The 17,829-nt window shown below is 44.5% G+C and overlaps 1 protein-coding gene across 6 annotated transcripts in view; it reads left to right on the forward strand.

Annotated features, from left to right (window-relative positions):
* The window catches only part of lrrc56 (leucine rich repeat containing 56), a 244,298-nt gene that overhangs the window by 209,191 nt on the left and 17,278 nt on the right, over nt 1–17,829 (forward strand). For all 6 annotated transcript variants that reach the window (XM_038807997.1, XM_038807995.1, XM_038808000.1 and 3 more), the window contains 4 exons: nt 1,996–2,060; nt 10,012–10,151; nt 13,332–13,504; nt 16,533–16,860. In XM_038807997.1, coding sequence (XP_038663925.1) covers nt 1,996–2,060; nt 10,012–10,151; nt 13,332–13,504; nt 16,533–16,860 — 706 coding nt within the window. The remainder of the gene's footprint in view (nt 1–1,995; nt 2,061–10,011; nt 10,152–13,331; nt 13,505–16,532; nt 16,861–17,829) is intronic.

Consider the following 17,829-nt stretch of genomic DNA (forward strand, 5'->3'; position numbering starts at 1 on the left):
TTTCCTTGGCTGCAGAAAAATACTTTTCACTGTACTTCGGTATATGTGATAATAAATCTATCAATCAAACAATGTGTTGAATGGCCCCTTATATGTGGAATTGTTCAATGATGCTGATGTCCTTTGCACCTTTCAGCATTTTCTGCTCTTTTCAATTATGTGGGAACATAGGAGCAGGAGTTGCCATTTAACCCCATGGGGGTTCAGTGAGATGATGGCTGACCTGGGACCTAACTCCAAATACCCAGCTTTTCCTCATATCCCTTCATATCTTTGAATAACAAAAATCCATCAATCTCAAGATTTAAAGTTTACAATTCTTCTAACATCAATTGCTGTTGGCTGAAGGAAGTTCCTAACCTCACCACTCTTTGTGGGCAGATGTATATCCTGAAAGGTCAGGCTCTAATTTTTTACACTGTATGCCCGGTAGCCCTAGACTCCACAACCATCAGAAAGAGTTTATCTCTCTCTACCCAATCTATTCCTTTAATATCTTGAATACAAGCATTCACTGTTAATGCATTTGATGTTATGAAGTAAAATATTACAAATGCATCTCGAGCATCCAGAAACATCATCTGCCAAATCCACTGAATGCCTATAGTGGCGAAAAAACTGACGTCCTTGGAAAAGAAAAACAAATCCTAAATAATTTGACCTCAAAAGTGCAGAGAATTCTGAATTAGCTTGGCGTTTTTGATTTAAAAGAAAATTAATTCAAGACTAGAAATGTGAGGCGGATTATATCAATATATGGTACACTCAAAACTTTGTTCATATGGGTGAAGCTGCATTATCAAATTACTTTGGGTTGGTGTTTCTGTTGCATCAAAGTAACTTATAAAAGATGACTGAGTGCAAGTTAATGGTAGGTTCTTCTGATCTCGCAACACTAAAATCATGGCTAAAGGTTTTTACATTTTTTTTTGCAAAAATATACTTTATTTGTTAAATATCTGATAGAACATTACAAACATTTCAAAATGGCCATCACACAAAGTGCAATAATATTCATGTTTTCATGTGCATGCATCATGTTGCACTTTGAGGTGCTTCAATACAGACAAAGAAACATTAAAGAAACATAAAATGGTCATTACAAATGGTGTCAAGATATTTAAGTTGTCTGCATTGATCAAGTTTCAATCTGAGGTTGTTCCATAGAATTGTGATACATGTAATAGTCACTGCATACATTCAAATTGAGTTATACAGCCCGATGAGGTTCTATACAATTCACTCCCCTCAGTTCGCTACGGCTGAAAGATCTTAGACTGGCCATTTCCTATTGCACCTCAGTGACAGCTGCCCCAAGCTTCAGTGCATCCCTCAGCACATAGTCCTGGGCTTTGGAATGTGCCATTGTGCATCATTTTTGTTGATCAAAAATTTACAGAAAAAGTATCAATCTGCCTTGCAGTTGTCAACTGGAAGGGGTATTGTGAGAATAGGCTGTCAGTCAGCAAGGCCAACAATACCAAGGAGCCACAGAGCAATTTGCATCAGACTCTTTACTGAATGGGCTGAGGGGGAGGGGGAGATGGAAAGGAGAAATCCCCGGCTTAATGAGGAGATGCACCCCTAGAGTCACAGACTGTCACCAGCTCCATGCAAATGAGGTGTGCTCCACTGACGCTGCAAACTTCAGTAAATTTGGAACCAGCAAGAGCCTTCCAGGCACAACCACTAGAGCCAGGGACAGGGGCATGAGCGTGGCAGAGGAGAAGTGAGCAGACAGTTTAGAATTAACTGATTTCTACGGATGGTATGGGGAACGTTTAGATCAATCTAACTAGGGAGATGGTTAGCAAATTGAGGGGGGATCTGGGAATATTCAAGAAGAGGTAGTGAGTGAGAGGTGTCAGAAGGAAGAGCTTGGAATTATTTAAACACTGGTACAAGTCAGTTCTACCAATATAGTCATTTCATAATAAATATATACCCAAAAATAACAGCTTCATCACCTTAATATTTTCTTGCTTATCTTTCCAGGTGCCGGCAGCATTTTCTGTGGAAATCCTGTCACGGCACTTCGAGCTCGGAGGAAGAAGCAAGGCGTAAGGCTTATCTGTGGTTTTATTGACAGTATTTGGAATAAGTCTGACATGTGGTTGTGCTGTATATCGCTGATGTGTGAATTGTGTCTGCTTTATAGAAACATCCTCCAGCAAATGCTGCATCTGTTGCCCAAGTCAGCCTTTTTGAAACAAGTTCAGGATTCCACAGCAGCCTGGATACACCTGCTCAGTTACAAATCTCCTATTGTGAAGTTTCTCTTTGCCTCTCCATTATCTTTCAAAATCTCCTGTCTGTCCCTCAAATGAATTCTCTTCAGTTCCTTTCCCATCATCAGTGCATAATAAAGTGTCATTCCATAACTTGATAACTTGACCAGCCTTTTTTTGTGTGACGGGATGTATGGCCTTTATCTCAGTTATGATGTGGAGATGCCGGCGTTGGACTGGGGTGAGCACAGTAAGAAGTCTTACAACACCAGGCTAAAGTCCAACAGCTTTGTTTCAAACACGAGCTTTCGGAGCATTGCTCCTTCCTCGGGTGAATCAGAATTCACCTGAGGAAGGAGCAATGCTCCAAAAGCTCGTGTTTGAAACAAACCTGTTGGACTTTAACCTGGTGTTGTAAGACTTACTTTATCTCAGTTGGCAGGCCAGGTAATATTAGCTGTTCTTTGGTTGGCCTTGATGCAGTGATTCCACATTGTGGCCCCTTTGTTCAGTTGTCTTCCTGGGTGTGGTTGTATGGAGCAGGCACAATACGTTTGAGATAAAGAGAGGGCAAACCGATTCAACAACCTATTTCAGTATAACATTCTCTTGATCTCTTTCCTGCTTGGTGAAAACGTCCCTTAAAGTATCCTGCTGACTATATTCCAGAGAAATTCTATTGGTCCATGTCTGCTGCAGTCATTGTTTTAGATGCCTCCCCTCAGAAAGATTTGCAAAGTTTCAGATGCCTCACATACATACAGCACAGTACAGGCCCATCGGCCCATGATGTTGTGCCGAACACTTATCCTTATCCAAGATCAACCTAACCTACAACACTTCAATTTACTGCTATCTATGTGCCTGTCCAAGAATCGCTTAAATGTCTCTAATGACTCTGACTCCACCACCTCTGCTGCCTCCACACTTCCAAGAATCCTGCCTTTGACCCTGTATTCAGCATTCAAATTCAACCTTCCAAAATTAATCACTTCACATTTATCTAGGTTGAACTCCATCTGCCACTTCTCATCGCAGTTCTGCATCCTGTCAACGTCCTGTTGTAACCTGCAACAGCCCCCGACACTAACTACAACTTTACCAACTTTCGTGTCATTGGCAAACGTACTAACCCACCCTTCCACTTCCTCATCCAAGTCATTTATAAAAACCACAAAGAGCAGAGAACCAGAACAGATCCCTGCGGGACACCACTGGTCACTGACCTCCAGGCATAATACTTTCCATCCACCACCACTTGCTGTCTTCTATTGGCCAGCCAATTCTGTATCCAGACAGACACATTTCCCTGTATCCCATGCGCCCTGACTTTCTGAATGAGCCTACCATGGAGAACCTTATCAAATGGCTTACTGAAATCCATATACACCACATCCACTGCCCAACCTTCATCAATCTGTCTCGTCACATCCTCAAAGAATTCAACGAGGCTTGTGAGGCATGACCTGCCCCTCACAAAGCCATGCTGATTATCTTTAATCAAACTATGTTTTTATAAATAATCATGAATCCTATCCTCAGAATCTTTTCCAGTATTTTGCTCACCACAGACGTAAGACTGACTGGTCTGTAATTCCCTGGGATTTCACTACTCCCTTTCTTGAACAGGGGAACAACATTCGCCTCTCTCCAATCATCTGGTGGAGAGTGAGGACGCAAAGATCATCGCCAACGGCACAGCAATCTCCTCCCTTGCTTCCCGTAGTAACTTTCGATATATCCCGTCTGGCCGAGGGGACCTATCTATCTTGATGCTTTTCAAAATTTCCAGCACATCCTCCTTCTTAATATCAACCTGTTCGAGCTTATTAACCTGGTCTCCGCTGTTTTCACAAGCAACAAGGTCCCTCTCTCTACTGAATACCGAAGCAAAATATTAATTCAGGGCCTCCCATGCCCTCAGACACTAGGCACAAGTTCCCTCCACTATCCTGATCGGCCCTACTCTTACTCTGATCATTCTCTTATTTCTCACATAAGTGTAGAACGCCTTGGGGTTTCCCCTAATCCTTCCCACCAGGGCTTTTTCATGCCCCTTCTAGCTCTCCTATGTCCATATTTGAGTTCCATTCTGGCTACCTTGTAACCTTCTAGAGCCATGCCAGATCCTTGCTTCCTCAACCTTACTTCAGCTTCCTTCTTCCACTTGACTAGAAGCTCCACTTCTCTGGTCAACCAAGGCTCCTTCACCTTACCATTCCTTCCTCGTCTCAGTGGGACAAAACAATCCAGCACTCGTAGCAAGTGCTCCTTAAACAATCCCCAAGTTACTGTTGTGCTTTAACCTGAGAAGATCTTTTCCCAATTTATGCTCTCAGCTCCTGTCTAACAGCAGTATAATTTCCTCTCCCCCAATTAAATACCTTCCAATACTGTCTGTTCTTATCCCCCTCCATGACTATGATAAAGGTCAAGGAGTTGTGGTCGCTGTCACCGAAATGCTCTCCCACCGAGACATCTGACACCTGGCCTGGCTCGTTGCCAAGCACCAAATCCAATATGGCCTCCCCCCTAGTCGGCCTATCTATATATTGAGTCAGGAATCCTTCCTGGACACACCTGACAAAATCTGCTCCATCTAAACCATGTGCATTAAGGAGGTTCCAGTCAATATTAGGGAAGTTGAAGTCACCCATGACAACAACTCACCTCTCTCCTGCAATTGGGGGGTCTATAGAAAACTCCCAATAATGTGACTGCTTTCTTGTTTATGACTTCCACCTATACTGACAGTAGACAAACCCTCCTCGACGACCTCCTTTTCTGCAGCTGTGATGCACTCTCTAATTAACAGTGCCACTCCCCCTTCTCTTTTACCTTCCTCCCTATTCTTCTTAAAACACCTAAACCCAGGAACATCTAACAACTATTCCTGCCCCTGTGAAATCCATGCCTCTGTATTGGCCACAGCATCATAGCTCCAAGTGCTGTTCCATGCTCTAAGTTAATCTCGCTTATTCCTGACGCTCCTTGCATTGAAACAGACGCGCTTTAACCCATCCCACTGAGTGCAACTTTGCCCCATCAACTGTCTATCCTTCCTTACAGACTCGCTGCATACTATTTCTGCCTGTTCAACAGCAACCCTATCCCCTGATCCATAGCTCTGGTTCCCATCCCCCTGTCAAACTTGTTTAAACCCTCCTGAAGAGCTCTAGCAAACCTCCTGCCCAGGATATTGGTGCCCTTCCTGTTTAGGTGCAACCTGTCCCTCATGTACAGGTTCCACCTTCCCCAGAAGGCATCCCAATGATCTACATATCTGAAGCCTTACCTCCTACACCAGCCCTGTAGCCACGTGTTCAGCTGCACTCGCTCTCTGTTCCTTCCCTCACGAGCACATGGCACCGGGTAGCAATCCTGAGATTATTACTCTGCTCGTCCTGCTCTTTAGCTTCCAACCTAACTCCCTAAAATCACTTTTAGGTCCTCATCCTTTTTCTTAGCTATGCCGTTGGTGCCCCGCCAGACACAACCACCTACCTTCCACAAGGTCAGACTTCTCCCATCGGATCCCAGGATCATCCAGCAGCAGCCGCCGACCGAGGAAGCGAGGGAAACTCGGTGGTCTGCAGGTTAAACTGAAGCAACGCGGTTTCAAGACCCCGCTCGCCAGCATACTCCTGGCAAACGTCCAAGCAATCGAAAACAAGCTGGATGAACTTAACAACAGACTTACCTCTCAGAGGGAAGTAAGAGACTGCTGTGTGCTCTGTTTCATAGAGGCATGGCTCACCCCCGCCTCACTGGACTGTGCCATACAACCTGAAGGCTTCTCAATTCACCGGGCGGACCGCACGGCATCATCAGGGAAAGCGAAGGGTGGAGGGGTTTGCCTCCTCATCAACTCCTCCTGGTGCTTGGATGTGGCGACCCTGGTGACCTACTGCTCCCCAGACCTGGAATACCTGACCGTGAAGTGCCGCTCATATTATCTTCCACGTGAGTTCACCAGCCATTATCACAGCGACCTACATCCCACCCCAGGCAGAAGTAAGGAAGGCGCTGGACGAACTATACAGTTATAAACAACTACGAAACAGTACACCCGGAGGCCTTGTTCATCGTGGCCGGAGACTTCAACAAGGCCAACCTCAAGAGTGTACTGCCAAAATTCCACCAGCACATCTCCTGTCCCACCAGGGATGACAACACTCTTGACCACTGCTACTCAAAAATCAAGGGCGCCTACCGTTCCATCCCCGACCGCACTTTGGGAAATTAGACCATAAGACGGTGCTTCTTTTCCCGGCATACAAGCAGAAACTCAAGCGGGAGAATCCAGCTAAGAAGGTTGTGCAGTGCTGGTCCGAGGAGACAGAAGAGCTCTTGCGTGACTCCTTAGGGACAGTGGACTGGTCCATATTTAAGAACTCAGCGACCAACTTAAATGAGTATGCCACCACCGTCACAGACTTCATCAGCAAATGTGTGGACGACTGTGTGCCAAAGAAAGCAGTACGTCAATCGCGAGATTGACTCCCTACTGAAGGACAGATCCGAGGCGTTCAAGTCAGACGACCCTGACCTATACAAGAAATCCAGGTACGACCTCCGCAAAGCCATCCAAGATGCCAAGAGAGAATATTAAACCAAGCCAGAGTCACAGACAGACTCTCGATGGTTGTGGCAAGGACTAAACAACATAACGGGCAACAAAGCGAAGCCGAACAGTATCTCTGGCAGCAGCGCACCCCTCCCCGATGAACTCAATGTATTCTATGCTCGGCTCGAGCAGGTGACCAACAATTCGCTGTCGAGTGCCCCAGCAGCCCATAATTCACCCATACCCACCATCACAGCTTCCGAAGTCAGATCGGCCTTCCTGAAAGTGAACCCTCGGAAGGCGACGGGCCCAGACGGGATCCCTGGTCGTGCACTCGGAGCCTGCACAGACTAGCTGGCAGAGGTATTCACGGACATCTTTAACCTGTCCCTACTCCACTCTGAGGTCCCCACCTGCTTCAAGAAGACCACCATCATACCGATACCAAAGAAGAACCAGGCAACATGCTTCAATGACTACCGTCCAGTGGCCCTGACTTCAGTCGTAATGAAGTGCTTCGAGAGGTTGATCATGAAGCGCATCACCTCCATACTCCCAGAACGCCTTGATCCACTGCAATTCGCATCCCATTGCAACCGGTCCACATCAGACGCCATTTCCCTGGCCCTACACTCATCCCTAGAGCATCTCGAAAACAAGGACTCCTACATCAGACTCCTATTTATTGACTACAGCTCCGCCTTCAACACCATAATCCCAGCCAAGCTCATATCAAAGCTCCAAAACCTAGGACTTGGCTCCTCACTCTGCAACTGGATCATCGATTTTCTGACCAACAGACCACAATCAGTAAGAATGAACAACAACACCTCCTCCACAATAGTCCTCAACACCGGGGCCCCGCAAGGCTGCGTACTTAGCCCCCTACTCTACTCCCTGTACACACACAACGTGGCAAAACTTGGTTCCAACTCCATCTACAAGTTTGCTGACGATACGACCATAGTAGGCCCGATCTCGAATAACGATGAGTCAGAATACAGGAGGGAGATAGAGAACCTAGTGGAGTGGCGTAGCGACAACAATCTCTCCCTCAATGCCAGCAAAACTAAAGAGCTGGTCATTGACTTCAGGAAGCAAAGTACTGTACACACCCCTGTCAGCATCAACGGGGCCGAGGTGGAGATGGTTCGCAGTTTCAAATTCCTAGGGGTGCACATGTCCAAAAATCTGTCCTGATCCACCCACGTCGACGCTATCACCAAGAAAGCACAACAGCGCCTATACTTCCTCAGGAAACTAAGGAAATTCAGCATGTCCACATTAACCCTTACCAACTTTTACAGATGCACCATAGAAAGCATCCTATCGGGCTGCATCACAGCCTGGTATGGCAACTGCTCGGCCCAGGACCACAAGGAACTTCAGGGAGTCGTGAATACAGCCCAGTCCATCACACTAATCTGCCTCCCATCCATTGACTCCATCTACACCTCCCGCTGCCTGGGGAAAGCGGGCAGCATAATCAAAGATCCTTCCCACCCGGCTTACTCACTCTTCCAACTTCCTCCATCGGGCAGGAGATACAGAAGTCTGAGAACACGCACGAACAGACTCAAAAACAGCTTCTTCCCCACTGTCACCAGACTCCTAAATGACCCTCCTATAGACTGACCTCATTAACACTACACCCTGTATGCTTCATCTGATGCCAGTGCTTATGTAGTTACATTGTATATGTTGTGTTGCCCTATTATGTATTTTCTTTTATTCCCTTTTCTTCCCATGTACTTAATGATCTGTTCAGCTGTTCGCAGAAAAATACTTTTCACTGTACCTTGGTACACGTGACAATAAACAAACCCAATCCAATCCAATCCACATCTGGTTGCTCACCTTCCCCTTAAGAATCCTGTAGACTCGATCCGAGACATCCCTGATCCTGGCACCCGGGAGGCAACATACTTTCTGGGAGTCTCGTTCGCGACCACAGAATCTCCTGTCTGTTCCCCTAACCATTGAGTCTCCAATCACTATCGCTTTTCTGTTCTCCCTACTTCCCTTCTGAGCCACAGAGCCAGGCTCAGCGCCAGAGACCTGGCCACTATGGTCTTCCCCTGGTAGGTCCTCTCTCTCTCTCTCTCTCTCTCTCTCTCCCCGCAACAGCATCCAAAGCGGTATACTTGTTTTGAAGGGGTATGGCCACAGGGGATCCCTGCACTGTCTGCCTGTTCCCTTTCCTTCCCCTAACTGTAACACAGCTGCCCATGTCCTGAACCTTGCCTCTGCCCCTCTGCCTCCCTGATGACCCAAAGTTCCTCCAGCTCCAGTTCCCTAATGCGGTCTCTGAGGAGCTGGAGTTGGGTGCACTTCCCGCAGGTGTAGTCAGTGGGGACACTGGCCGTATCCCTTATCTCCCACACCCTACAGAAGGAGCATGCAACTGCCTTACTGTCCAGTACTGTTGGAGGGTCAGTACTGAGGGTGCGCTATACTGTCAGAGGTGCTATCTTTCAGGTGAGACATTAAAATGATGCTCTTTCTACCCTCTTGAGTTGATATCAAGTTCCCATGGCACTTTTTCAAAAAATGCAGGGATGTTGGACACATTGATTGGCTATTGCAGCTCTGATCAGGCAAGATGTGACATAACTAGAATCTACGTAAATACATCAGAGATTTCCCAGAGCGGCTTCTTGGAGCTGCACCAGTGGAGGTGGCATGGATTTTGTGACCAGCAGCAGCCCAGTTCTCGAGGTCTAGGATGTTCATTACCAAATTTCGTATTCAGATGATATAGCATAACAGCCAACCTCAATGATTATATACTAAAGTTGATTTATTGCTGATTTGTTTATATTGTCATTTGGATTTGCATTAATTTTCAAGTGTTAAAATGGAAAACAGTTTGAAAAGCGTTCCTTTCTACATAATGTACAAAGATAAAGGTACAAGGGCAGCACGGTGGCCTAGTGGTTAGCACAGCTGCCTCACGGCGCTGAAGTCCCAGGTTCAATCCCGGCTCTGGGTCACTGTCCGTGTGGAGTTTGCACATTCTCCCCGTGTCTGCGTGGGTTTCGCCCCCACAACCCAAAAATGTGCAGAGTAGGTGAATTGGCCATGCTAAATTGCCCCTTAATTGGAAAAAATAATTGGGTAATCCAAAAAAAAAGATAAAGGTACAAACTGCAGATGAATGTTGGAACAATGAGATTGCTGCAGATGGACCCATTAATTGTTGTTCATCTTTCTTAGGCATCAAGTGATGAAGCAGGAAATTGGTTCAGTCAGTATACTCACTTGCCAGAGCACACATATGATTCACTAGAAATTGACAGCAGAACCCGAGATGATATTTTCTCAGAGCTGAGGGCCTGGAGGGACGAGCACAACAGGTAGGTAATCTGTTGTACAAAAAGACATAATATGTAATTCTCAAACTCAGAAAATAATTAACAGAGGAAAGGAAAATGCTGGGAATTTTAAATTTGATGAACTGCACTGAAAAAAAGCACATTATATTTATGAGGTATGAAACCAAGTCACATAAAGCAATATTAGGTTAGGTGACCAAAGGTTTTAATCAAAGAGGTATTTAAAGAGCATCTGAAATGAGAGAGAAGTGGAGAGGTTTAGAAATGGAATTTCAGAGGTTGGTACTGAGGCAGCTGAAGGCATGGCCACTGATGATGGAACAATTAAAATCAGGGATGCTTGCACAAGAGGCCAGAATTAGTGGAGTGCAGATATATTAGGGTGGTGGGGCTGGAGGAAATTACAGAGATAGGGAGGGGCAAGACTGTGGAGGAATTTGAAAACAAGGATGAGGATTTTAAAATGAAGGCATTGCTTGACCAGGAGCTAATGTAGGTCACCGAGTACAAAGGTGATAGGGGAACAGAACATGGTTCAAGCTAAGAACAGCAGCAGAGTTTTGGATGACCTCAACTTTACAAGAGGATATAAAATCTCACCGCTAAATGCTAAACTTAACTAATCTGCACTCTAACCATTACTAACCCACAATGTGTATCCATAACTTGCTGTTTCTATTTACAGAAAGTTAATCATATTGATTGATAATTGTTGGTAAATTCAGGCCATACTGAAAGGCAAAATGAGGAAATGTGGTTCTCTTGGTGTATATGTTTTAGAATATGTCTTTTAGTTTTAGGAATTAAAGTGTTAAATGTAAGATGAAAGGAAAATCGTGATTGAGAAACTGGTAATAACTCTGATGTAAATGCAATTTAAACAAGCTTGGAGTTTATTAAACTTACAAGGTAGTTTACGTTTATCTTCAAGATCAGAGTTAACAGTCTGAAAACCATAAACAATATGGTGTCATCTATCTTGGCATAATGGGGCTAGATGATTTGCACTTACTTCAAAAAAAAAATTTCAATTATGTATATAGATGTAGATGAAAGAAAGCTGAAAGGAGACTTGAAATCATGGGTTTCTTCATGGATTCAGAGAGTCTGGTGAACGAGTCGTAGAACTCCATTATCTAAATTATTCACATAGTTACATAATCAAAGAGTTGTGTTGAAGGTAAAATAATTAATTCCCATTTCTGTTTGAGGACATCCCACAGCATACCATGTTGCCAGTGATAGGATGTGGGGGTGTAGGGACCTTTTGTTTAAATTATCTATGTGTATTTGCTGACAGCAGCAAGCAGTTCAGTTTGGGAGAACAGAGACAGTATTAGCTTTGCTTTGGTGTGAACTGAATCCTACTGGATTGAGAGAGCCAATAAGAAATCATAGTTAGGTTCAATATTCAAGCAGAGAAAATACTAACTTCGATATTCACCATATGGAATGCAGATATGGCTCCATCTCAGTTTGGATTTCATAAGGGAAAAGCAGCTGGTAGATGTGCTTACTAATATAAGAAATTTATCATGGTCCTCACAGAGCTTTGTGGCATAAATCAGTCAGCAGAGTTAGCTTGCTAGCTGTGGGAAGGCATCTGCTGGCAACCACAGTCATGAGATAGTCTGTTCAGAAAACGCGGAGGATCACTTAGCCAAAAGCTAATGGAAGGACCCCCACCAAATGTCACCTTGGAGGATAGCTGGAACATTGGGGAGAATTAAGTGTATTCCGGGGGACTAGGGCATACCTTTGGGTTTGTCCCAAGAAAAGTGAATGAACCATCAAGATTTCATAAGGTAATTGAACTCTTATGGGAAGTAAAATGTAGAACTGAGTTTATAGCATAAATCTTGATCAGCTATCGTGTTAAGTTAGTGGTTCTTGTTTTGTTGAATTTTTCTTTATATACAATAAAGTTTGTTTTTGTTTAAAAACTTAAAATCTTCATGATGTGGAGATGCCGGCGTTGGACTGGGGTGAGCACAGTAAGAAGTCTTACAACACCAGTTTAAAGTCCAACAGGTTTGTTTCAAACACTAGCTTTCGGAGCACTGCTCCTTCCTCGGGTGAATCACCTGAGGAAGGAGTAGTGCTCCGAAAGCTAGTGTTTGAAACAAACCTGTTGGGCTTTAACCTGGTGTTGTAAGACTTCTTACTATTAAAATCTTCAGACATAGTTCTGCCGGTTAATTGCTGCGCATTTGGATTCCTTTGTTAATGTTAACAGTCCCTAACAGGATTGTAACAAGGAGCTGCAAGAGCATTTTGCACCAAAATGAAGTTAGTCACTGTTCTTTCAGGTTCATTCAGGCACTAATCTGAATGATGGCTTTACAGCATAAGGGAAGTTTCATTTCTAGAAAGGCATTCTCGAGAGGTTTAAAGTCAGTACATGTGTGGATCAGGTATATGTAAATATATAATGAATATAATTCAATACAGGCACTAAAATGGCTTCACCCATTGCCCAATCCATTGTATTAGATTGTGCCTGCAATTGTGTATCCATGACTGTTTGTGTGTCCTCTGTTCCCTAACCACCGATGTCATCCCTCTTCTTGATAACTATCTGAGGCTGGGGCAGAATGGTGGCACAGTGGTTAGCACTGCTGCCTCACAGCACTGAGGAACGGATTCAATCCGGGCCCCGGGTCACTCTCCATCTGGAGTTTTCACATTCTCCCCGTGTCTGCGTGGGACTCACCCCCACAACCCAAAAGATGTGCAGGGTAGGTGAATTGGCCTCGCTAAGTTGCTCCTTATTGAAAAAAGAATTGGATAGATACTTAAAATTTCTGATTAAAAAGAACTGTCTGAGACTGAACCAGACTGTTTGCATCTTGGTGTCATTTCTGACCCTGTGATTGACTTCAAATCTAGGCCATTACTAAGACTGACGATTTGCGTCTCCATAACACGCGGCACTTGCCTCAGCTCATCAACTGCCGAAACCTTCACCCCCTACCTTTTCTTACCTCTAAACTTCAATATTCCAACATAGACCTGGCCAACCTCTCATCTTCCACCCCTATATATTGTGCCATATCCCAAATTGCACCAACTCCAGCTCACCCATCACCGGTGTGCTCACTGATCAACAATGGCTCCCAGTTAAGCAACGGCTTGATTTAAAATTTAAATAAATCAGTATTGAATGAATGAGAAATGACACCCATATAACTTCTTCTGAAGGCGCCTTGAAGCTATTCTTAAGGAACAAGAAGCACAAGTGTTGAAGATTGATCACAATGATAATGATGCACTGAGTAACAGTTCTACTGATGAAGAGAAGAAGGACGACTACTCTGATGAATGGAATGGCCCAGAATCGCCGTGCCCGTCATCTTTAGTTCCTTCATCCCTGAGTAAGTTGGATTCATGTGATTTAAAAACAAAATTCAGATTCTGACTTGTTCAGGTATGAATGCCACTACTTCCAAGACATTTTGATTTGCTGCCCAAGGTCCTAATACCATGTAGTTTCAGTTGGCTGTTTATATATCACAACAAAATCTAGCCTTAGAATCGTGGAATCATACACCGCAAAAGGAGGTTCTTTATTATTCCCACTCTCCTGCTCTTCCTCCATAGCCCGATAATTTTTTCCCATGCAAGTATTTATCCAATTCCCTTTTAAAAGCTTTGATTGAATCTACTTCCTGCACCCTTTCAGGCAGTGGTGGGTAGTATTGTTACAATACCCTGAGCTAGAGCCCAGTCAATTCCAGCCCACTTGACCCAGAGCCGCGACACAATTGAATTAACCAATAATTCTTAGAAACCTACCCAAAGTTTTTGGGCTTTGGCTGGCAATAGTTACAGTCACCAGGTTTGTAAATTTAAATACAATTACTTTTTTATTTATAACAAGAACTATAATGAAATATGGAACAAGTACAACTTGTTAACTATTATCTAATTAATTGTTATCTAACTAGTTAACTATTATCCAATTCTTAATCCCCACTTTAACTTTTCCCACCCATTATATATATATATTATATATATACACACACACACATGACAAACAAGCACAAGAGGGAAGAGCGGGGTGAAAATAGTAAGTAAAAGAATAAAGAGTCTTTGTTTCAGATGGTGATCTTTAAGCACACCTTCCTTCACTAGGCTTTCAGGTTGAGGTCTCTGTCTTCAGCCTGTAATGGTTTTCACTTCATTGAAACCCATCAGGATCTTGAGCACTTGTGATCAAACCTTTTCTATTCTTCTGTATGCGTAGGGAAACAAACCCAGGTTCTCGTGTATCTCCACAAAACTGATAAATCAGCCTTGAGGTATTGTAGTAAATCTACTCTGTATCCTCAGCATTGTCGTCCTTCTGCTAAAGCGGAGTGCCCAGAACTGAACTCCATTCTCTAGCTGACACCTAACTAGTGTTTTATAAAGATGTGCTGGCGTCATCCTTGCGCATGCGCAGGGTACTTTGTTTCCGCACCGGCCATGGTGGACTGCTACAGCCGCCGGTTCGGAACAATAGAGTGCCCCCACGGCACAGGCCCGCCCACGCATCGATGGGTACCGATCATGGGTCAGGCCACTGTGGGGGCACCTCCCGGGGCCAGATCCCCCCTCGCCCTCCTGAGAGCCCCGGAGGCCGCCCACGGAGCTGGGTCCCACCCAGGTAGGGACCTACCTTAATTTACACCGGCGGGACCCTCGTTAAACAGGCGGGACTTCGGCCCATCGTGGCCCGGAGAATTTGGGTGGCCCCAGGGCCCATTGAGTCGCGCCAGTCCCCGCCATTCTCCGAGGCGGGCAGTGCAATTCACGGCGGGGCGTTTTTTGTGGTGGGGAGGGCGGAGAATTCGGAGGACGGCGGGGGCAGGATTCACGCCGACCTCCGGCGATTCTCCACCCTGGCGGGGGGTTGGAGAATCCCGCCCCATATGCTTTTTAAACAGGTTTCTTAACTTGTCTCATACCTTCAAAGATTTGTGTACATCCAAACCAGGTGTTCCTGCACCCCTTTTAAATTTTTATAATTTCGTTTTTTTTGCCTCTCCTCATTTGACCTACCAAAATGAATCACTTCAAATTCATTGCTTTAAGTTGTGTCTGCCATGTGGCTGTCCATTTAACTAGTCTGTCTATAACCTCCTACAGTCCATTACTCTCCTCTGTTTACTACTGTTTACAAGTTTCATGTGTAGAGCCAGAGCCCAGATATCCATCTTTTGAAACAGCTATGCTCCAGGGAAAACAACGCTTGATTAATAGCTCTTTCACCCTGATCTATTCTGCAAGTTACACGATGTTTACTTGCACAAGATTAAGAAGATTCAAGTATTTGTAATTTCTGCTACTGATACTTTAAAGTGTATGAATGACTGGCACTTTTCTAAGACTGCAGTAAAAGCAATGTTTATGAATAAATGTTTGTTTTTAAAGTGTTTTCACATGCCATTATTACTATAGAGTTCAGTGATTTTCTTTATTCATCCTATCAAATCCATTGATTGTCTGAAATAGATTACTCCTTGATCTTCTAAAGAGAATACAAGCCGAGAATAATCAGCCTGTACTCATACTGTAACCCCTCTAAAACCCAATATAATTCTGGTGAACTTGCGCTGCATTAAGTCCAAGGCCAATATATCCTTCCTGAGGTGCAATACCCAGCACCGAACATAATACTTCAAAACTAGGGCCAGGATTCTCCAGTCCGAATTTGCCCGTTACCAGCAAAAACAGGGACTTTGGTGCTCGGCTAAAACTACATTCTCTGCAGCGGGAACAGAGAATCCCGCTGTTGTGAACGAATGGAGAATTCCGCCCTCGGGGTGGCATGGTGGCACACGGTTAGCACTGCTGCCTCACAGCTCCAGGGACCTGGGTTCAATTCCGGACTCGGGTTACTGTGTGGAGTTTACACGTTCTCCCCGTCTCTGCATGGGTTTCCTCCGGGTGCTCCGGTTTCCTCCCACAGTCCAAAGATGTGCAGGTTAGGTAGGTTGGCCATGCTAAATTGGCCCTTAGTGTCCAAAAGGTTAGATGGGGTCACTGGGTTACGGGAATAGAGTGGAGGCGTGATGACACAGGGTTAGACAGCTGCCTCACCGCTCCAGGGACCTGGGTTCAATTCCGGACTCGGGTTACTGTGTGGAGTTTACACGTTCTCCCCGTCTCTGCATGGGTTTCCTCCGGGTGCTCCGGTTTCCTCCCACAGTCCAAAGATGTGCAGGTTAGGTAGGTTGGCCATGCTAAATTGCCCCTTATTGTCCAAAAGGTTAGATGGGGTACTGGGATAGAGTGGAGGCGTGGGCATGAGTAGGGTGCTCTTTCCAAGGTCTGAATGGCCTCCTTCTGCACTGTACATTCTATACTTCTAGAGTTAAAGTTGTGTTTCTCTACTCAGTAAATGTACTTCTCTTCCAGATTTTCCTTCCAATATGGAAAGCTTGCTGGTTGCAGATTTTAATCGAATGTTGCCTCCTGTTCCGCCATCACTCCAAGAAGCACCCGCAAGGTCACACAAAGTACTTGACTTTAGGGTTAGATGCTTAAGAAGGTCTGTGCAGATGGAAAAAGAACCATTACAAAAAGATGATGAAGACTGTGGTGTGCATGATGAAAACAGAGAAGCTGCATGTTCACATGGAGTTAAGCCAAAAAATAGACTCGACGACAGGCTGACTGTGTACGCTGCTATGAAGAACCTAAGACCGGTTTCTGGACCAGCTACAGTTGGACTAAGAAGTGTAAAGTATGAATCCTTGCATAATACTGTGCCTTCCATTTAAATCTTTCATAACATCTGGCTAAATCGTTACCATTGAGTATCACTTGCAAAGTCGACACACAAGTTTAGAATAACATGTCTGTTTACAGTAAGGCAACTTTGATATTTTAATTATTTTATGGGATGTGAGCATCATTGACAAAGTCATCATTCTGTTCCTCATCCCTAATTGCCCTTGAGTAGGTGGGGAGACTGTCGTCTTCTCAAGCTGCTGATATGAAAAAACCGAGAACTGTACAGCACAAAAGGAGATTGTTCGGCCCCTTGAATCTCTGCTCTGTTGTTCTTCTGAGAGGGTCACCCACTGCTCTTTCTCTACAGCCCTGAAAATCATTATTTTTAGAATATAAGTCCAATACCCAATGTGAGTGTCCTAACAATTTTGTGCTACAATTTCCATTTCAATGTAAAAGTTCTTGTCTTAATCAAAACTTTTAGCATGCAAACAGTGGAAACACATGATTGCTAGTGATCTGATTTTGCTAAGGGAAAAAAAAGAAGACAATCACTGTGCACACATCATATCACAATGATCCTTCAAACCTCTTTGAGCAAGAAAGTAACCTATTAAATTTTACAAATGCAAAGTTTGTAATATATACTCAAAAAGCCAGTTTTACAGACCCTGGGCATGTAGTCAGGGATATCAAGTCGGAGAAAATCAATTCCTAGCTGCACAGAGAAGACAGCATAGTGATCATGATTTCAGAATAGGGGATGTCGATGGCGGCCCGTAGGGGCTGGTTTAGCACAAGGCTAAAGAGCTAAATCGCTGGCTTTTAAAGCAGACCAAGGCAGGCCAGCAGTACAGTTCAATTCCCGTACCAGCCTCCCCAACCAGGTGCCGGAATGTGGTGACTAGGGGCTTTTCACAGTAACTTCATTTGAGGACTACTTGTGACAATAAGCGATTTTCATTTCATTTCATTTTTC

This window comes from Scyliorhinus canicula, chromosome 9 (genome assembly GCF_902713615.1).
Source record: "Scyliorhinus canicula chromosome 9, sScyCan1.1, whole genome shotgun sequence".
NCBI lineage: Eukaryota > Metazoa > Chordata > Chondrichthyes > Carcharhiniformes > Scyliorhinidae > Scyliorhinus > Scyliorhinus canicula.